Source organism: Theropithecus gelada, chromosome 3 (genome assembly GCF_003255815.1).
Source record: "Theropithecus gelada isolate Dixy chromosome 3, Tgel_1.0, whole genome shotgun sequence".
In the NCBI taxonomy this organism is placed as follows: Eukaryota; Metazoa; Chordata; class Mammalia; order Primates; family Cercopithecidae; genus Theropithecus; species Theropithecus gelada.
The window spans coordinates 111,364,135-111,386,099 of NC_037670.1; the positions used below are offsets into that span (position 1 = coordinate 111,364,135).

At 38.7% G+C, this 21,965-nt stretch overlaps 1 protein-coding gene across 4 annotated transcripts in view; it reads left to right on the forward strand.

The window, feature by feature from the left end:
• CDK6 (cyclin dependent kinase 6) overlaps positions 1–21,275 on the forward strand; it is a 238,100-nt gene extending 216,825 nt beyond the window's left edge. For all 4 annotated transcript variants that reach the window (XM_025378782.1, XM_025378784.1, XM_025378783.1 and 1 more), the window contains 3 exons: positions 2,254–2,304; positions 7,590–7,725; positions 10,866–21,275. In XM_025378782.1, the coding sequence (XP_025234567.1) occupies positions 2,254–2,304; positions 7,590–7,725; positions 10,866–11,012 (334 nt within the window). In that variant the 3' untranslated portion in view covers positions 11,013–21,275. The remainder of the gene's footprint in view (positions 1–2,253; positions 2,305–7,589; positions 7,726–10,865) is intronic.
• The last annotated feature ends 690 nt before the right edge of the window (positions 21,276–21,965 follow it).

The following is a 21,965-nucleotide window of genomic DNA, read 5'->3' on the forward strand; positions in this document are numbered from 1 at the left end:
TTCCTTCCTTTCTAGTTCACCATTTGAAATACTTTACGTGACTATCTGGGTATAATATTGGCCAGGAAGAAGAGAGATGTCTCTCTGTCTCTCTCTCTCTCTCTCTCTCTCTGTGTGTGTGTGTGTGTGTGTGTTTAGTTACCACTTAATTGTAACTCTGCTATAAGCTGGGCATTCTAGTAGCTGAGATATATTCATAATCTCACTTAGTTGATCCTATGAGGTAAGTGTCATTATCTCCATTTTACAAATGAAGCAACTAAGTCAAAGAAATTAAGAGACTTTCCTAAGATCATATAGGAAGAAACAGCTAAATAGAGATTCACTCCCAGGACAGTCCATCACCAAATAGGCCCTTTCCCCAATCAAAAAAATTTCTTGAAAAATCAACATGTTAACTAAAAAGAAATAAAAGGAGAGGGGAATATCGTGCCCTTAATTAAATCATGTAACATCTCCAATAGTCAGTTTCCTCATCTGAAAATAGGGATGATTATACTACTACATTTCTCCTGGAATTTTTGTGAGAATTAAGTGAGATTATGTTTGGGGCACTTGGCACTAGGCCAGATACAACATTCATGCTCAATAAATTATAGTTGTTAAGATTCCATTTTTTGCCTTTTTTTGGAAGTTTTAGAAAAAATTTGGACTTCTCACCTTGTCATCTTTTAAGACCTGTCAAGATGTGTTTTAGAACCCAACTGCATGATTCTTTATGAATTTGGCTGCATTAGTGATGTGCGGGTGGCTTATATTAGTTTTATAGGACTGCCACAACAGACTGGATTGCTTAAACAACAAAAGCTTATTTTCTCATAGTTCTGGAGGCTGGAAGTCCAAGATGAAGGTGTCAGCAGGTTTAGTTTCTTCTGAGGGCTCTCTTTTAGGCTTACCTTCTCATGGTTCTCACATGTTTATTTTTCTGTGTGCACGTGCACCCCAATATCTCTTTGTGTCCAAATGGCTTCTTCTCAAGGAAAACAGTCAGATCGGATTAGGGCCCACCCTGTCTTATTTTACTTACTTGTTTAAAGGTTCTATACCCAAATACAGTTAAATTCAGAGATCTTGGGAGTTGGGCTTCAACATGAATTTGGGGGAAAAAAAATTCAGCCCATCACCTTGCCATAAGTAAATTCTTTTCCACTGCATTTGGAAATAATTATTTTCAGGAATAGTAACATGAATAGAAAGTATGGTTGAGAAACATTAAGGTGTATTCTAACCACTGAAATGCTATGACTGCAGGATTCTCCATATATGGCCATATATAGTGAGTTCATTTATTGTGCACAGAAAATATTTAAGAATTCAAGATTAAGGCTCTATAATTTGATATATAATATAAAAAGAAATATCACACCTGATAATAGACTACAAATATTTTTAATACATTAGTGTTGAAAATTACCTGTTTATGGCATTTGTTGAGGAAGGAATTAGGAACGTTTACTTGTACCATAGGTGTATGCAAAATCAAATCAAATGTTTAGTAACTGCATCTGTCTGAGTAAAGCTGTATGGCAGGGATTTATAGGGAAACCTAGAGAAGTCTCCTCCCTCAAGGGGCTACTTGCTCTTCTTAGGGAAATGCCAGAAATGTCACAAAATGACCTTTTTAAATTGCCAGTTAAATGCTCAATGTAGACAAGGAAGGCTGTGTGTTCGAAGCAGACACAATTCCTTCTAAAGCCCAGAGTTAAGATTTAGAACGTGTAATAGTTAGCTGCCATAATATTGGAAGGAAGAAAAGTGGTATAATTAGAAATATAGACCCAGAGGTGGTTCACTGCAGCATTGAGGACAAATGAAAGGAGAGAGACCCATGAGGAAATACTCTGATAGCAGAGTAGTATGGAAAGAGTGCTCTGAGAAATTTCAAAGAATCCTACCTATTTATAGTTCGAGACTAGGATGGCAATATGTTCCACCTTGTCACGAAGTTAAGCAGATCTTTGAAACCTGGAACTGAATTTGATGGTAGCACTGTTGTTACAATGACTGCAAATAGAATGCCCGTGATTGTAAAACATGGAAATCATCTATCACCAGGTATTCATGAGAGATCCTTACCCATAAGTGAAATGCAGGGAAAACCTTCACTTACCAAAGGAAAAATGTCTCCATTTTTTCACTTCTTCCCGACCCATAAAGAATATTTTGCTTCCTGTTAAACAATGATAATGGCAAATATGATTGAAATGTAATCTGAGAACATTTCTTGTTTAAAATGTGTCTTTATTCTTTTAGGCCTCTTTTTCGTGGAAGTTCAGATGTCGATCAACTAGGAAAAATCTTGGAGTAAGTAATAACTGTAATTTTACATCAGTGTCTATAGCATTAAAACATTTACAGTGACTTTCCTTTGACATGCATATCAAGTGTTTATCTCTTGTCTTTCTTACTTCAAGCAGCTGCTGCAGACAGTGTTACTATTTGTGTGGTGAGTGGAGACATGGTAGAAGTGCTGTTTTATGCAGAGCCCTAACTGCTCTGCTCTGGAAGCTTATATGTTGCTTGTGTGGATCTTTTTGCTGCTCCTCTTTCTTCATGTGGCTGAGCTCCAGTTCTTTAGTTCAAATACATTCTCTGCTTGTGGTCATTTCAAATGCACCCACCATCAGAGATGGGACGCCTGGTGGCAAAGTACCCATCCTTGTCCAGTGAGCTTCCTGTCCCCATTGAGTATCCTTGGTCACCCAGGTTGGTTCTGCGTTGTTTTGTTTTGTTTTCCTGGGCGAAGGATGGTATGCTACACATCTCATTTTTCTTCAGAGCACCAAAACAGAAAATGAGAACCCTGAGTCTTTGGCAAAATAACTCTGCAACTTTGAGAAAGTCATGTAACACACCCCATGAAGGGCTTACACAGTGCCTGGCACATAGTAAGTGCTTTAAAAGTTATCTATTACTGTTGTTATTAGAATTCATCATTGGTGGCAGGCGCCTGTAGTCCCAGCTACTCGGGAGGCTGAGGCAGGAGAATGATGTAAACCCGGGAGGCAGAGCTTGCAGTGAGCCAAGATCATGCCACTGCACTCCAGCCTGGGGGACAGAGCGAGACTCTGTCTCAAAAAAAAAAAGAATTCATCATTAATTATTTAACCTTTTGGTTCCTTAACTTCATCTGAGAAATGAAACTCTGACTTAAATTCTCTATAAGATCCTTTCTTGTGCTCAAATTCTTGGGTTTCAGTTACATAGCTCCTTGATGATTTACATAGTTTCATTCATGTCTGCATGTTCTTGCATGTGAGGGCATGTATGTATTCATGTTTCTAGAATGTAACTGGGGCGCTTCTTCTCACAAAGCATGCAGTGTGGCATCCTTTTTTGAGTTTTTGGATTTGCAAGGCCCATCCGAATTGGAGTGGAGTAGGAAGAAAGTGGGAGTTCTAGAACAAAAATAGCCCTGATCTTTGGTCTGTGGCATTTTATAGGAATCCCAGTGATTTTTATGAAATTCGAGGTCTGTAAGACTGCAAAAAAAAGCACCCCTAAAGAATAGATTTTCATACCAGCACTGTCTACTCAAGCATGACTACTTAAAACAGTTAATAAAACTGGAACCTGATGTTGTGCTTTTAGTGACTGGAAGCAGCCAGACCTCTGTTAGTGCCAGTGCCACTGCTGAGTCAGAACATAGTAGCTTAAGGCCTGAATAATATTTGCTAGTTTTTTATGCCTGTGGGCTTCCTGGGTCCAGGGCAGCTGATGATACTGCTCCTACTACTGACCACTCCATATACAGTAGATAAATTCAACACAAAGCCTTCATGTTACCAAGTTCTTAAATCAGTCAATGATGAACTCCCATCTATTTTCCCCATGACTGTTGAATATATTTTGTGTGCATGTGATCTTAAAGAGGAAACTGGGGAAATCAGACATACTAATGACCTTCTGTTAAAAGGAAAGAGAATCTTGACTGAAGTCAGCTTGCCAGGCCTTGAAGGTCATCACCTTCTTTCCCTTATTTATACTACCTGACAGTTGTGTCTACCTCCAGCACTGATGTCTGCAATCTTGTTAACATTCTTAGTACTCCCTTAGTACATGAAGCCAGTGAAATGGACCAGAAGGAACATTTGACCAGCATATTTGACCTGCTTCCAAGGAAAAGCCAGTTCTACTTTTGGCAAAGTCCTGACAATCGTAGGTTGCCAACAGAAAAGAAGCTGTAGAGTTCTATGGTTTGTGCCTTTAGATTTTACTCTGTGGTTTCTGGCATTGTTTCATCAAAATTATGTTCTGTTTCCTCTGAATGGATTACCTTGCCGGAGAAGAGGGACAATGCTGCACCCTAGTGTCACTGCCGAAGTACTTGAAAAAATATTTCTGTCTCCACCATCACTGCCATTTATAGATTTTGTGCCCTGTCAGGCTTGCCAGTATAAATGTCAACTTTTAAGGCTTATATTCAGCTGTCCAAATAGTGGAATTAAATGCAAGCATTTTTTAATGGTCCTATCAGAATTTCACAACACATGTATATGGGCCATAAAAGTTCATATTGAACATGAAACTGAATTTTTTTTTAAGGAAAGCCATATTCACATCCTCTTTTTTTTTTCTTTGGAGACAAGCTCTTGCCCTGTTGTCCCGGCTGGAGTGCAGTGACACGATCTTGGCTCACGATCTTGGCCTCCCGAGCTCAAGTAATTCTCCTGTCTAAGCCTCCCAAGTAGCTGGGACTACAGGCACAGGACACCATGCACAGCTAATGTTTATATTTTTTATAGAGACGGGGTCTCACCATGTTGCCCAGGCTGGTCTTGAACTCCTGGGCTCAAGTGGTCCACTTGTCTCAGCCTTCCAAAATGCTGGGATTACAGCCACCCCACCTGGCCCATGTTCACATACTGTTAAAGGGAAGAACATTTCTGTGTTTAGGAAGATTTAAGCCTTCAAGTAATAGCAAGTATTAAAAGTGAAACAATAGTTTTAGCCTGTGACATCTTAGAGCATTTTAAAAAACAATGTCATAGCTAAATGAAAATAAAATACTGGAATAGAGAGAAGAGAACTCACTCTGGGCCCTGTGAATGAGCGCGCTATCTGTGACTTTGGCAGTTCATTTTATGTCTCATTTTCAGTTTCCCCATCTATAAGATGAGACTAATAACACCTGACTTATATGTCTTAGGAGATTGTTACAGGAATCAGAGGAGGTGATAGACTTAAAGTTATATATATATAAATTGTTATGTGTTTGTTTAAAATTGTATATAAAATTATATAAAGTTATGTGTACATGTACATGCATACATACAGAGACGTGCTGTTTCTCTGAAGGCTTTTGGCGTTCAGCTGATCATATACTTGCAAGATTTAACTCAATGTAGATATATTCAAAGCCACAAATAAAAACATTTTAAATATTTCTAGGAGTTATTAATGTAACCAATTTCTAGGTGACTGGTGAATATACACAAAAATATTGATATACATAGACCTGAAAACTAAAAAAGAATGAAAGGAAATTTTAAAAGATCTCTAACAAACATTCTTCATTCCCTCCTCTGCTCTGTCCCATTGTATCCAGACACTTACTTACACATGCATTTCTTTTCATAATTAATAGTGGTATTTTTGGGTTTTTTTTTAACTTCTATTGTAGGCTTTACTATTGAACAAATCTATATATTGTTCATTGTTATTTCTGTTTATTGGTTCTAGTAAATATGTCCATTAATCTTCCTTTGCCTCAATAATGTAGCTCTCTCAGTATGCCTGATAGAGGCAGAATTACAGTGTCTTTCCCCAGACACCCAGGCAGAGAAGCCGTGATGACAGGGGTATCTTCCCCGCTGAAGTCTGTGGCCTGGGCTCTATGTAGGTGAGGGAAGGGGACATAAAGTGCTACAGATCTTGGGACGTGTACCACATCTTCCTGAAATCTGGAAGTGTATTCATAAGAACACCTCTTCCTGGGCTTCAGTCCCAGCAAGTATAGGCCAAGCAGAAGACCCTAATTTCTAACTGTAGTTAAAATTATTTGGTCCAGGCCAGGCACAGTGGCTCACACCTGTAATCCCAGCACTTTGGGAGGCTGAGATGGGCGGATCATGAGGTCAGGAGATTGAGACCATCCTGGCTAACACGGGAAACCCCGTCTCTACTAAAAATACAAAAAATTAGTCAGGTGTGGTGGCGGGCGCCTGTAGTCCCGGCTACTCAGGAGGCTGAGGCAGGAGAATGGCGTGAACACGGGAAGTGGAGCTTGCAGTGAGCCGAGATTGTGCCACTGCACTCCAGCCTGGGCGGCAGAGTGAGACTCCGTCTCAAAAAAAAAAAAACATTATTTGGTCCAGTATTTGAATAGCTATATAACCCGTCCACTAAACTATGATTTTATTTTTAGTTCACAGTTATACAGTCTGTATGGGAAAGAAGTCCCTGCATCCTCTGATTTTCTCTGTTCAAACCTACTTATGACCTATATGTAAACTATAAATAATGTCTATACAATATATAAGTTATGTAAGTCCATTGACCTATTAATATTTTTAAAGAATATTAAGTTATACATAAATAGGATATAAGCAGTTCATATTTTAAGTGTGATAGTGATGTATTTCCTATGCATCTTGGATGAATAACAACATTTTCTAACTATAATAATAATTGACAATGTATTGATTGATATTGACTGTGTGTAATGTGTATCAGGTGCTGTGCTATATACTTTAAATTATAAATTTATATATTACTATAAATTTAAATAAAGTATAACTGATCCTCATTACAACTGTAAGTTATTATCATTGTATACATAAAGACACTAAGGGTCATAGATGTTAAGTAATTTGTCCTTACCTGCCAGTAAGTGGCAGGTGCAGGATTTGAACCCAAGCCTGCCTATTTCCAAAGCCTGTGCTTTTTATCACTTACTGTTCTTTCCACATTTCTGATCCCAGAATGGTTTTCAGGGGAAATATAAATAATAGTCTTTTAATTTACTGTTTGCTCACTTTGGAATACCACAGACCTCCTTTTATAAAATCGTGTTTGAATAATGCAGGACTAACAAACGTTTTAGCGTCATTTTTCCTTCTGATTCTAATGTATATATTTAATATTTAGGGAATTACTCTTTAACCAAAAATGCAACCAAATTGATATGTTAATAAACCATGTTGGATGAGCATCATAAAAATCATGCCAATACTGGGACGTTCGATCAAAACACAGAAAGCATTCTTGGACATTAAGGAATGTATATACTAGTATGGGTCTCCTCTGAATACAATAAGTCCTGCTTTGTCACTAAGTCAGGGCTTACTGCCTGGCAATATATTTTCTATTTCTACCTCACCCCTTACATTTAGTGTCTGCTACCAGAGCAATCTCTTATCTCCTCCCAGTGAATTTTACAATTCTTCTGTGAGATTACCCTCTACCCCATGACACCATATTGCGGTAGGACAGAGATAAACAGAGACCCTGCCAGTCATAAAGTGAAGGTCTCCTGGGACTGTCTCCCCCATGCCTCCCCCTTAGATTTTGCCTTTCTCTGGAAATTGATAAGAAAACAGCTTCTGCATAGCAGCTAATGTGCATGTCTATGTGTGGTTCTTTTGTAGCGTAATTGGACTCCCAGGAGAAGAAGACTGGCCTAGAGATGTTGCCCTTCCCAGGCAGGCTTTTCATTCAAAATCTGCCCAACCAATTGAGAAGTTTGTAACAGATATCGATGAACTAGGCAAAGACCTACTTCTGGTAAGTTTTTGTGATGTCAAACTGGTCTGCACTGTGCCAGTGAGACACCTGCCCTACCCAGACTGGGTGGTGGTCACAAATATCAGTTCAGTAGCTGCTATCGGCATCACATGCCACAGCCACGTGGGGCAGGAGGCGACAGTCCCTCCAGAGGTTTCATTTTCACACTTGTAGCAGCTGGTGGCTTTTGATTCTGGAATGTCTTTCTGATCCACATTTTTTTAAATCTGCCATATTTGAATGTTTATTTCAATGCAGCTTTAGAAGCCTCTCAATTCACTTTGACGTATGTTTCTTTAGAAGTAAATATTATGTTTCCTTGCTTACAGTTTCATGCTACTTTAAGTAATTTGTCATTTTAATGTGCCTTTTGTTAAATATCCACAACTTTGGGGAGATGTTTTTCCAAAAGAACTATATAGCAATACTTCTTCTAGTTGCTGATTTATTTAATAAGTATTTAGTGTGCCAGGCACATATAAAATACCTCGCTGAAGGCCGGGCGCGGTGGCTCAAGCCTGTAATCCCAGCACTTTGGGAGGCCGAGACGGGTGGATCACGAGGTCAGGAGATCGAGACCATCCTGGCTAACACGGTGAAACCCCGTTTCTACTAAAAAATACAAAAAACTAGCCGGGCGAGGTGGCGGGCGCCTGTAGTCCCAGCTACTCGGGAGGCTGAGGCAGGAGAATGGCGGGAACCCGGGAGGCGGAGCTTGCAGTGAGCTGAGATCCGGCCACAGCACTCCAGCCTGGGCGACAGAGCAAGACTCCGTCTCAAATAAAAGCAAAAAAAAATGTATGATAAAAAGAAAAACAACAAAAATCAAATTATAGGGCCCACGCCAGAGAGGCAGCAGCTCCCTGGGGCATGTTTGAGACTCATAATACTCGACCATATACTTAATTTTCTATACCTGGAGGCCAGAACAATAGGTGGAAAAGTGTACCTGTTGGGCTGTTCTTGATGTCTGAAACCCAATGAGTAATGAGTGTATCCTTTACCTCCTGAATTAACAGCCTTTGATATCTGCTTCTGCCCATGGGTGAAGCACAGGTCTTCTCCATGTGTCTCATTCTGGGGCCCATGCCAGAGAGGCAGCAGCTCCCTGGGGCATGTTTTTCTCATGATAGAAGGTGGATGTTCCAAAAGGGCAAGCAGAAATATACAACGCCCCTGAAGGTCCATACTTGGAAGAATTACCCGCCACTCTGCCCATGTTCCATTGGCCAAAGCAAGTTCCATACCTAAGGCCAACTTGAATGGAGGAAAGAATGCTCCCCCTATGGTGAGAGGGGAGAGAAAAGAGGGAATGTACTAAAAGTTATCCGATCTACCATAGTATCTAACTCTTCACTAAGTTGTGATTCCAGAAGCTCATTTTATGAGTAAACTATTTGGCAATTAAATTAAATTTTCTTGCAGAAACAATATTATTAACACAAGGTTTTTTAATTAATTCTCAACCCGGCAACCTTGTTCCTAAAGTAGAGCAATAATAGAACTTAAACACCTGTTTTTAACCATATTTCTATAGGACAAAGTGTATTAAGACTTCCAACTTGAGATTCTCCTGCACCCCCACATTTGGCTAAGTCGTTCTCCTTCTCTCCACCCTCTTCCCAGCTTTAAGCCATCGATGTAGCTGTGAGGAAAGGGCTTCCTCTCACATAATCCTCTAGAGACACGTCTCTGTATCATGAACGTATTCCCACAGCTCTTTTCTCTTCTTTCCTATGTCCTGGAGATTAAATTAGCTGCTTCCTTTCCTAATGCCATTACCTAATTTTCTCCTTCTTGGACTCTGGGAAAAGAGAACTCAGGATCAGGAATTTTGCCCCTGCTCTCCAGTCCTTTGGGAATTCAGCCCTTGCAAAGCTTTTCTAGAGATATTTATTGCTGTAAGAGACAGTTGGAACCTTTCTACAAACAGGCTCTTTCTTCCACTTGTCCTTTAGCTCTTGATGTTCAGAAGATCCTATAGGGAGGCTAGCAACCATGGACTGAAGGGGAGCTCAGGATAAATCAGATTTCAGAGGACCTAAGAATTTGCCTGAAATACACATAGAACTTTCTGTTTCTATTTGTTTTTAAGCTTTCGATGGAATATTAGAGAGGTCCCTAATCCAGTTGGAACCTGACTAGGACTGTTGGCAGGAGTCCTATTAATACCATGGTTATGCAGACCTCTTAAGTGGAAGAGTTCTTCCATTAACCATGATAATGTAAAGTCTGTAAATTACATAGAAGACTGGAATGCACAGACATTTCATATACTCAGTTCACTTTAGGATGGAGAAGCCAATGTGGCTTTCCTGCTACTTGTGAACTCCTGGGGCAATGAGGAGGTCTTACTCATCACTATTTAGTGCTTGCCACCTGCTAGGCACCCAGCAGGAGGCGTTGGTGGAAGGAGAGGAGGAGGATTTGAGTAACAAGATTACCTGAAGTAGGGGTGGAAATGAGACTGAAATTAGGGACACATTCTAATTTAGGTATGGACAGTTTGGGAACAGAGACTGCTGCTACTACAAATATTTCCCTTTCCCTCCTTTCACCTTCTACCTCAGTAGCCCAGCCAAACTGCCCAAACCACTTGACTAGGACCAGGAGCTTCTTAAGTGCAAGCATCAGCTCATTCACCTTGGTAGCCCTACACTTGAGCTGTCAGCCTGGAACAGAGTTTAGTGACTCAAACTGAATCTAATGGTCCCCTGAGAGAGCTACTGCTAGCCTTGTGGCACCTTGTTATTAATTAGAAGGAAGATATCCCTGCCTCTGAGTGGTGTAACCTTGGGGCAGGGTAAGAAGTTGCGGTGAAGACTCCAACTGTAGCACTAAGTTTGCTAGCACTGGAAGAATTACTAAATAAAGTTATATGCATACTTTAATGGCTTACAGAGAAATCCTGGGCAGGAAACAGCCCATAGGCACCCAAAAGGGTCTTCTCCTGAGGGGCATTTTATACATTAGGGATATATGTGAGTACTGTCTCCATATTATTTAGTGTCCCTTTAAATAAATACTCATTCCCATTCTAGATGTGCTTAACATGACAGTGAATAAAGGGATAACTCTGTAAGTACATTATTTACATTGATGTGTTGTATATCAACCAATTATTTTTTTCTTTATTACAGAAGTGTTTGACATTTAACCCAGCCAAAAGAATATCAGCCTACAGTGCCCTGTCTCACCCATACTTCCAGGACCTGGAGAGGTGCAAAGAAAACCTGGATTCCCACCTGCCGCCCAGCCAGAACACCTCGGAGCTGAATACAGCCTGAGGCCTCAGCAGCTGCCTTAAGCTGATCCTGCGGAGAACACCCTTGGTGGCTCAAGGGTCCCCCTTAGCAAGCCCTGCAGAGCTGTGGAGGATTGCCTGTCTGGAGGCCTTCCAGCTGCCGTCTTCTGGACAGGCTCTGCTTCTCCAAGGAAACCGCCTAGTTTACTGTTTTGAAATCAATGCAAGAGTGATTGCAGCTTTATGTTCGTTTGTTTGTTTGTTTGTCTGTTTGTTTCAAGAACCTGGAAAAATTCCAGAAGAAGAGAAGCTGCTGACCAATTGTGCTGCCATTTCATTTTTCTAACCTTGAATGCTGCCAGTGTGGAGTGGGTAATCCAGGCACAGCTGAGTTATGATGTAATCTCTCTGCAGCTGCCGGGCCTGATTTGGTACTTTTGAGTATGTGTGCGTGTGTGTGTGTGTGTGTGTGTGTGTGTGTGTGTGTGTGTGTGAGAGAGATTCTGTGATCTCTTAAAGTGTTACTTTTTGTGAACGGCAAGAACGATTCAGTTTTAAAGACTCAAGGTGATCGGTAAATAACAGGCATTTGTTCACTGAAGGTGATCCACCAAAATGGTCTTCTCAAATTAGAAAGTTAACCCTAGAAAGTTAACCCCATGTCCTCAGCATTTCTTTTCTGGCCAAAAGCAGTAAATTTGCTAGCAGTAAAAGGTGAAGTTTTATACACACAGCAAAAAGGAGAAAAAAATTCTAGTATATTTTAAGAGATGTGCATGCATTCTATTTAGTCTTCAAAATGCTGAATTTACTTGTTGTAAGTCTATTTTAACCTGTATGATATCATGCTTTATCATTTCTTTTGGAAAATACCCTGTAAGCTTTTTATTACTTGCCATAGATTTAGGGAGTGTATCTCAGATAGATTTTTAAAAAAAAAAATAGAAAGCCTTTATTTCCTGGTTTGAAATTCCTTTATTCCCTTTTTTGTTGTTGTTGTTGTTGTTGTTTGTTGTTACTTCGTTTTTGTTTTTAGGAATTTGTCAGAAACTCTTTCCTGTTTTGGTTTGGAGAGTAGTTCTCTCTCTAACTAGAGACAGGAGTGGCCTTGAAATTTTCCTCATCTATTACACTGTATTTTCTGCCACACACTGCCTTGTTGGCAAAGTATCCATCTTGTCTATCTCCCAGCACTTCTGAAATATATTGCTACCATTGTATAACTAATAACAGATTGCTTAAGCTTTTCCCATGCACCACCTGTTTGCTTGCTTTCAATGAACCTTTCATAAATTCGCAGTCTCAGATTATGGTTTATGGCCTCAATTCTGCAAACCTAACAGGGTCCCATATGTTCTCACTCTAATGCAGTCCTTCTACCTGGTGTTCACTTTTGTTACCTAAATAATGAGTAGGATCTTGTTTTGTTTTATCACCAGCACACAGATTGCTATAAACTATTACTTTGTGTTTTACATTTTTATAGAAGATATTGTCAGTGTCTTTATCTGAGGGTATGTCTTTAGCTATGTTTTAGGGCTATACATTTACTCTATCAAATGATCTTTTCTCCATCCCCCAGGCTGTGCTTGTTTCTAGTGCCTTGTGCTCACTCCTGCTCTCTACAGAGCCAGCCTGGCCTGGGCATTGTAAACAGCTTTTCCTTTTTCTCTTACTGTTTTCTCTACAGTCCTTTATATTTCATACCATCTCTGCCTTATAAGTGGTTTAGTGCTCAGTTGGCTCTAGTAACCAGAGGACACAGAAAGTATCTTTTGGAAAGTTTAGCCACCTGTGCTTTCTGACTCATAGTGCATGCAACAGTTAGATCATGCAACAGTTAGATCATGTTTAGAGTTAGGATTTTCAAAGAATGGAGGTTGCTGCACTCAGAAAATAATTCAGATGATGTTTATGCATTATCAAGTTGTACTGAATTCTTTGCAGCTTATTATGATATATGACTATCTTGAACAAGAGAAGAAACTAGAAGATGTTTCTCCTGAAGAGCTTTTGGGGTTGGGAACTATTCTTTTTTAATTGCTGTACTAAACATTGTTCTAATTCAGTAGCTTGAGGAACAGGAACATTGTTTTCTAGAGCAAGATAATAAAGAAGATGGGCCATACGAATGTTTTCTACTTTCCTTGTGACAACATTGATTACGTGTTGTCAGTACTATAAATGCTTGAGATATAATGAATCCATAGCATTCAAGGTCAGGTCTACTCAAAGTCTCACATAGAAAAGTGAGTTCTGCCTTTCCTTTGATCAAGGGTCAAAATACAAAGACATTTTTGCTGGGGCCTAGAAATTGAGTTTAAAAACTCATGCACTGATTCATCATGAGCTTTTTGGTTAGTATTCATGGCTAGAGTGAACATAACTTTAGTTTTTGCTGTTGTAAAACTGTTTTCATAAGTTCACTCAAGAAAAATGCAGCTTTTCTGAACTGGAATTTTTCAGCATTCTTTAGAATTTTAAATGAGTAGAGAGCTCAACTTTTATTTCTAGCATGTGCTTTTGACTCATTTCTAGGCAGTGCTTGTAAAGAAAAATTGAAGCACAAACATTCTGGCATTCAATCGTTGGCAGATTATCTTCTGATGACACAGAATGAAAGGACATCTCAGCCTCTCTGAACTTTGTAAAAATCTGTCCCCAGTTCTTCCATCGGTGTAGTTGTTGCATTTGAGTGAATACTCTCTTGATTTATGTATTTTATGTCCAGATTCGCCATTTCTGAAATCCAGATCCAACACAAGCAGTCTTGCCATTAGGGCATTTTGAAGCAGATAGTAGAGTAAGAACTTAGTGACTACAGCTTATTCTTCTGTAACAGATGGTTTCAAACGTCTTTGCCAAAAGCTAGGCAGTGGTGAACTGAAAAGGGCATTTTGCCCCAAGGTTACACTGAAGCAGCTCATAGCAAGTAAAAATATTGTGACAGATTTGAAATCATGTTTGAATTTCATAGTGGGACCAGTACAAGAATGTTCCTGCTAGTTTCTGTTTGATGTTTGGTTCTGGTGGCCCAGGCATTTGGGAACTGTTGCACAGGGTGGAGGCAAAACAACCTACATATAAAAAAGAAAAAGAGAAACTTGTCCATTTAGCTTTTATAAGAAATCCCATGGCAAAGGGTAATAAAAAGGACCTAATCTTAAAAACACAATTTGCAAGCGCTTGTAAGAGCCCAATGGGTTGGAGCCTCCCACTTTCTCCCTCCTTTGAAGTGGATGGGAACTCAAGTTGCAAAGAACCTATTTTGGAAGAAAGCTCGGGGCCATTTCAGCCCCCTGTATTCTCACGATTTTTCTCTCAGGAAGCACACACTGTGAATGGCAGACTTTTCATTTAGCCCCAGGTGACTTACTAAAAATAGCTAAAAATTATTCACCTAAGAATAGAATCTCAGCATTGTGTTAAATAAAAATGAAAGCTTTAGAGGGCACAAGATGTTCCTATCTTAAATAAAGCATGTTTCTTTTCTATAGAGAAATTTATAGTTTGACTCTCCAGAATGTGGTACTATGCATCTTGATGAGAAAACTCTTAAACAGTACCAAACATTTTGAACTTTAAATTATGCATTTAAAGTGAGTGTTTAAGAAACTGTAGCTGCTTCTTTTAAAAGTAGTGCCTATTAAAGTCAGTAATGGCAATTATTGTTCCATTGTGGAAATTAAATTATGTAAGCTTCCTAATATCATAAACATATTAAAATTCTTCTGTCTAAAATACTGCTTTTCTCTTAAGTGACAATTTCACTATTCTTATGATAAGCACATGAGAGTGTCTTACATTTTCCAAAAGCAGGCTTTAATTGCATAGTTGGGTCTAGGAAAAAATAATATTAAAAGTTAATATGCCACCATAATTACTTAATTATGTTAGTATGGAAACTACAGAATATTTACCTTGGAAAGAAAATATTGGAATATTATTATAAACTCTTGGATATTTATATAATTCAAAAGAATGCATGTTTCACATTGTGACAGATAAAGATGTTATATGATTTCTAAGGCTTTAAAAATTATTCATAAAACAGTGGGCAATAGATAAAGGAAATTCTGGAGAAAATGAAGGTATTTAAAAGGTAGTTTCAAAGCTATATATATTTTGAAGGATATATTCTTTATGAACAAATATATTGTAAGAATTTATACTAAGGTCATCTGGCAACTGTAGGATTAATGGTCAAAAACAAATGTTATGGAGAAGCTGTTCCAAGCAAACTAAATTATCTGTACTTTTTTTCTCATTTCAAGGGAAGAGGCAGCCACATGAAGCAATACTTCTTACACATGCCTAAGAATGTTCATTGAAAAAATAAAAATAAATTTTTAAAAGGCATGTGTTTCCTATGCCACCAATACTTTTTAAAAATTGTGAACCTTACCCAAAACCATTTATCATGTCCATTAAGTACATTTGGGCACATAATTAGGAAGATATTTACATGTTCCTTCTCCACAGTGGAAAAACTTATTGAGGCTACCAAAGCCTGGCAAGAAATGTAAGTCCTCAGAGTAATTAAAAATGGTGTTTTCCTCAAAAGCATGAGAAACTAACATTTTCATTTCTTATTGACTCCCTTTCTATATCAATGCAATTCACAACCCAGTTTTAATACATACCTATATCTCAAGCATTTCTATCTTGTACTTTTTCAGAAAATAAACCAAAAATAATCCTTTGGCCTCTCTATCTTCTGATCTTTGTTAAGTAACAGAAATGTAGAAACAGAAGGGGTCCAATTTTTACATGTTTTTTCTCAACTAGTCTTTCTGGGAATTTTTGTTTATTTTCTTAATGAAGTACCAAACAGCTTTTCAAAATATTTTCTATTTCTTAGCATTCCCAGGAAGTTATAACATTTAGATAAATGAGTAGAAGTGGACTTCCTTCAACATATTGTTACCTTGTCTATCCTTAGGAAGAAAACAAGAGCCACCTGAAAATAAATATAGGCTCTTTTCGAGAATCTGCTGAAATACTATTACAGCAATTTGAAGTTAATATGGTAGGAAAGGAAGGTGGCTTTTCTTGCAAAAGTCTTTCTAAACATTCACACTGTCCTAAGAGATGAGCTTTCTTGTTTTATTCCAGTATATTCCACAAGGTGGCACTTTTAGAGAAAAACAAATCCGATGAAGACTAAAGAGGTACTTCTAAAAGAGATTTCATTCTAACTTTATTTTTCTGTGCATATTTAACTCTTTCCTAGCACTTCTTTTTTGGGATGATTAATAGTCTTTATAATGTTCTGTAACTTCAATATTTTACTTGTTACCTAGGTTCTGAACAATTGTCTGCAAATAAATTGTGCTTAAGGATGGATAATATATCCATTTTGATCATTTAAGTAAAGAAAGCCTAGTCATTCACTTAGGAAAAAAAATTTTTAAGTACCCAATTACCTTACTTTTCTAGATTAAAACAGGCTTACTTACTAAAAAGGCAGCCCTCATCTGTGAACAGGATAGTTTCATTAGAAGTATAAAACTCCTTTAGTGGCTCCAGTTAAAACACTCATACTCTCTCTGCTGCTTTCATATTCCCTAGCATGGTGGCCTTCCAACACTGATTAAATTTTAAAATGCTAATTTAAAGATCAGGTGAGCAAAATGAGTAGCATCAGTAATTCGGTAGACAAAACTTTTGTCTGAAGAATTGCTATATTGAAACAGAGCCCTTAAATACCAAAAGACCAGGTAATTTTAACATTTGTGGAATCATAAATGTAAATTCCTAAGAAGCTCTAATTTTAAAAAAAAAAAAATAGGTCTAAGTATATGAGCATAACAACTTAGTGTGTCTATATACTTTGTTCACTTTTGAAGTTTTTTGGCAACTATATTTTTTAAATTCACAAGTCTACTTAAAGACTTCTTATCCCCCAGATGATTAAGTTAATTTTAGAAGTCACCTTCCTCACAACAGTGTCACTTGAAATTTAGTAGGGAAGGTTATTGCAGTATTTTTCAGAGTTTCCTTAGCACAGCACCACAGAAAGCAGCTTATTCCTTATGAGTGGCAGACACGCGACGGTGCCTGCCCAACTTTGCTCCAGAGTGGCAAGCAGATGAGTCTCAGTAATTCATACTGAACCAAAATGCCACATACACTAGGGGCAGTCAGAAACTGACTGAGAAATCCCCCGCCTCATTCGCCCCTCTACTCCCAGGAACTAGAGTCCAGTTAAAGCCCCTATGTGAAAGGCCGAATTCCACCCCCGGGTTTGTTATCACAGTGGCCAGTCTGAACCCTATTTGCTCGCGTTCAAAACTTGACTCCCACTTGAAAGCCTTCCGGGCGCGCTGCCTCGTTGCCCCGCCCCTTTGGCAGGAGAGTGGCAGTGGGCGAGGCCGGGCTGGGACCCCGCCTCCCGCTCACCTGCCGGTGCCTGAAATTATGTGCGGCCCGGAGGGCTGCTTTCCGAGGTCAGAGTGCCCTGCTGCTGTCTCAGAGGCATCTGTTCTGCAAATCTTAGGAAGAAATATGTCCCTAGAAGCAAACGGGTGTCTTCTGTGCATAAATAAGTACAACACAATTCTCCGAAAGTTCGGGTAAAAAGAGATGCGGTAGCAGCTGCTCTTTGTGAAGCTGTCTACCCTGCATCTCTCAGGCGCTAAGCTCAGTTTTTGTTTTTGTTTTTTTTTTTTTAAGAAAAGATGTATAATTGCAGGAAATATTTTTTATTTTTTTATTTTCCATCATTCTACATATGTGATGGTGAAAGATATGCCTGGAAAAGTTTTGTTTTGAAAAGTTGTTTATTTTCTGCTTTGTCTTCAGTTGGCAAAAGCTCCCAATTCTTTAGGTTCCCTTCCTTTTCTCTCTTTTTCTTTGTTAGGCAATTAAAGGTATGTAAACAAATTATCTCGTGTAGCAGGGGATCTTCATGTTGAGAGGAATCTTCTGTGTGAGTTGTTTGGTCACACAAATAACCCTTTCTCAATTTTAGGAGTTTGGATTGTCAAATGTAGGTTTTTCTCAAAGGGGACATATAACTGTACATATTGACTGCCAAGAACTATGACTGTAGCACTAATCAGCAAACAAAGAACCACACAATTATTTAATTTCTAACTCTCTGTGGTTCCTAGCAAAATTCCGTTGATGTGCTTAGGTTAAAGTTCTGAAGATACCCGTTGTACTCTTACTTGAAAGTTTCTAATCTTAAGTTTTATGAAATGCAATAATATGTATCAGCTAGCAATATTCCTGTGATCACCAACAACTCTCAGTTTGACCTTAAAGTCTGAATGATAAAACAGATTCCAGCGGTAATACATTTCTTGAACCTCCCAGTGCATTATATATCTTTTCATTCTGATCCTGTGTTTGCAAAAATATACACATGTATATCATAGTTCCTCACTTTTTATTCATTTGTTTTCCTATTACCTGTAGTAAATATATTAGTTAGTACATGGAATTTATAGCATCAGCTATCCCCAGGAACAGCACCTGACAGGCGGGGAATTTTTTTCAAGTTGTTCTACATTTGCATAAATTATTTCTATTATTATTCATGTATGTTATTTATTTCTGAATCACACTAGTCCTGTGAAAGTACAACTGAAGGCAGAAAGTGTTAGGACTTTGCATCTAACGTTCCTTATCATGGTATTGATGAACCTAAGAAAATAAAAATTAGACTAAGCCCCCAAATAAGCTGCATGCATTTTTAACATGACTAGTAGATTTGAATATATAGATGTAGTATTTTGGGTATCTAGGTGTTTTATCATTATGTAAAGGAATTAAAGTAAAAGACTTTGTAGTTTTTATTAAATATGCATATAGTAGAGTGTGAAAATACAGCAAAAATAAAAACTAAAGGTAGAAAAGCATTTTAGATATGTCTTAATTTAGGAACTGTGCCAGGTGGCCCTCAGAATAGATTCCAGGCAGAGACCAGTGCCTGCTGGTGCCTCCTCTTGTCTGCCCTCATGAAGAAGCTTCCCTCACGTGATGTAGTGCCCTCGTAGGTGTCATGTGCAGTAGTGGGAACAGGCAGTACTGTTGAGAGGAGAGCAGTGTGAGAGTTTTTCTGTAGAAGCAGAACTATTAGCTTGTACCTTGAGGCTTCAAGAACGTGTCAGATGGAGAAGTCCAAGTTTCCATGCCTCAGGCAACTTGGCTGTGTATAGAAGCAATCCAGCGTGGTAATAAAAAGCAAGGATTGCCTGTATAATTTATTATAAAATAAAAGGGATTTTAACAACCAACTACTCCCAACACCTCAAAAGCTTGTTGCATTTTTTGGTATTTGAGGTTTTTATCTGAAGGTTAAAGGGCAAGTGTTTGGTATCGAAGAGCAGTATGTGTTAAGAAAAGAACAATATTGGTTCCCGTAGAGTGCAAATTAGAACTAGAGAGTTTTATAGGATTATCATTTTGAGATGTGTTAAAGTAGGTTTTCACTGTAAAAATGTATTAGTGTTTCTGCATTGCCATAGGGCCTGGTTAAAACTTTATCTTAGGTTTCAGGAAGACTGTCACACACAGTAAGCTTTTTTCCTTCTGATTTATAATAGAAAATGTTTTGAAAGTAAAAAAAAAAAAAAAAATCTAATTTGGAAATTTGACTTGTTTCTGTGTTTGAAATCACGGTTCTAGAAATGTAAAAATTGTGTATATCAGATACTAATCTAGGCTGTGTGAACCAGCCCAAGATGACCAACATCCTCACACCTCTACATCTCTGTCTCCTGCATCTCTTCCTCTCTACCACTAAAGTGTTCCCTGCTACCATCCTGGCCTGTCCACATGGTGCTCTCCATCCTCCTCCACATTACGGACCACAGGTGTGCCTTTCTAGGCCTGGCCATCACTCCCAATTTGACCTAGCCACATACATCTAGAGATGGTTCCTAATGCTGGGCACAGACTGTGCTCATGGCACCCATTAGAAATGCCTCTAGCATCTTTATGCATCTTGATTTTTAAACCAACACATTGTACAGAGCATTCAGTTTTGGCTGTGGTACCAAGAGAAAAACTAATCAAGAATATAAACCACATTCCAGGCTGCTGTTTTCTCTCCATCTACAGGCCACACTTTTACTGTATTTCTTCATACTTGAAACTCATTCTGCTATTTTCATATCAGGGTACAGACTTATAAGGGTGCATGTTCCTTAAAGGTGCATAATTTTTCTCATTCCGTTTGCTTATATTGCTACAGAATGCTCTGTTTTGGTGCTTTGAGTTCTGCAGACCCAAGAAGCAGTGTGGAAATTCACTGCCTGGAACACAGGCTTATAAGAATGTTGGCAGGTGACTTGGTATCAGATGTTGCTTCTTCTCTTTTCTCTGTATACAAGATTGAGAGTTACCACACTGGCCTGTCAGGTCCACCCTGTGGGTGCAGCACAGCTCTCTGAAAGCAAGAACTTTCCTACCTATTCTAACATTTTTGCCCTCTAAGAAAAAGGGGCCTCAGGTATGGTATAGACATAGCAAGAGGGGAAGGGCTGTCTCACTCTAGCAACCATCCCTCCATTCCACACAGAAAGCCCTCTGGAAGCAAAAGAAGAAGAAAGAAAGAAAGTTTATCTCTAAGGCTACTGTCTTCAGAATGCTCTGAGCTAAATGCTCTTGCTCCCTTCCCAAGAGGCAGATGAAAATACAGCCCAGTTTATCTAGACCCTTCCCATCTGAAGAGGAGGATAGAAAAATAGGTAAATATGTAATGTAAAATATGTCATTCAAGGACCACCAAAACTTTCATGAAGTACCCTATCATTAAAAATCTGCTTTTAAAAGTAGCTCAAGCAAGGGATGCTTTGTGACCCAGGGTTTCTGAAGTCAGATAGCCATTCTTGCCTGCCCCTTATTCTGACTTACTGGGAAAGGGAGAACTGCAGTGGTGTTTCTGTTGCAGTGGCAAAGGTAACATGTCAGAAAATTCAGAGGGTTGCATACCAATAATCCTTTGGAAACTGGATGTCTTACTGGGTGCTAGAATGCAAATTTAGGTATTTATTGTCAGATGATGAAATTCATTGTTTTTTTCAAAATTGGTGTTGAAATATCACTGTCCAGTGTGTTCACTTATGTGAAAGCTAAATTGAATGAAGCAAAAAGAGAAAATAGTTTGTATATTTGTCATACCTTTTGTATTTCTTACAATAAAAATATTGGTAGCAAATAAAAATAATAAAAACAATAATTTTAAACTGCTTTCTGGAGATGAATTATTCTCCTGGCTATTTTCTTTTTTACTTTAATGTAAAATGAGTATAACTGTAGTGAGTAAAAGTTCATTAAATTCCAAGTTTTAGCAGAATGTGTGTGTGTGGTTTTTTTGTTTGTTTTGTTTTTTTGTTTTTTGTGTGGGGTTTTTTTTTTTTTTTTTTTTTTGGTGCTTCTTATTTGCAACCTGGCCATAGATGTGGTAGAAAGAATGTGTTTTAAACTTTTACTTTAAGAGATTCCTTTTCAGTCTTCCAGTGTTTAAAAAGTAAATAGCAGTTAAGTGAGCATAGAACTCATTCAACAATTGGCTGGGCGCAGTGGCTCATGCCTTTAATCCCAGCACTTTGGGAGGCCAAAGCAGGTGGATCACCAGAGGTCAGGTGTTCAAGACCAGACTGGCCAACATGGTGAAACCCTGTCTCTGCTAAAAAATACATGAAAACTAGCTGGCCATGGTGGCATACGCCTGTAATCCCAGCTACTCAGGAGGCTGAAGCAGGAGAATCGCTTGAATCTGGAAGGCGGAGGTTGCAGTGAGCTGAGATCGCACCACTGCACTCCTGCCTAAGCAACAGAGCAAGACTCTGTCTCAAAAAAAAAAAAAGAACTCATTCAACAATCATGCGTTGCTTGATGACTGGGATACAGTCTGAGAGATGCATTGTTAGGGGATGTCATCATTGTGAGAACATCATAGAGTGTACTTACACAAACCTAGATGGCATAGCCTACTACACACCTAGACTAGATGGTGTAGCCTAAGCCTCCTAGGCTACAAACC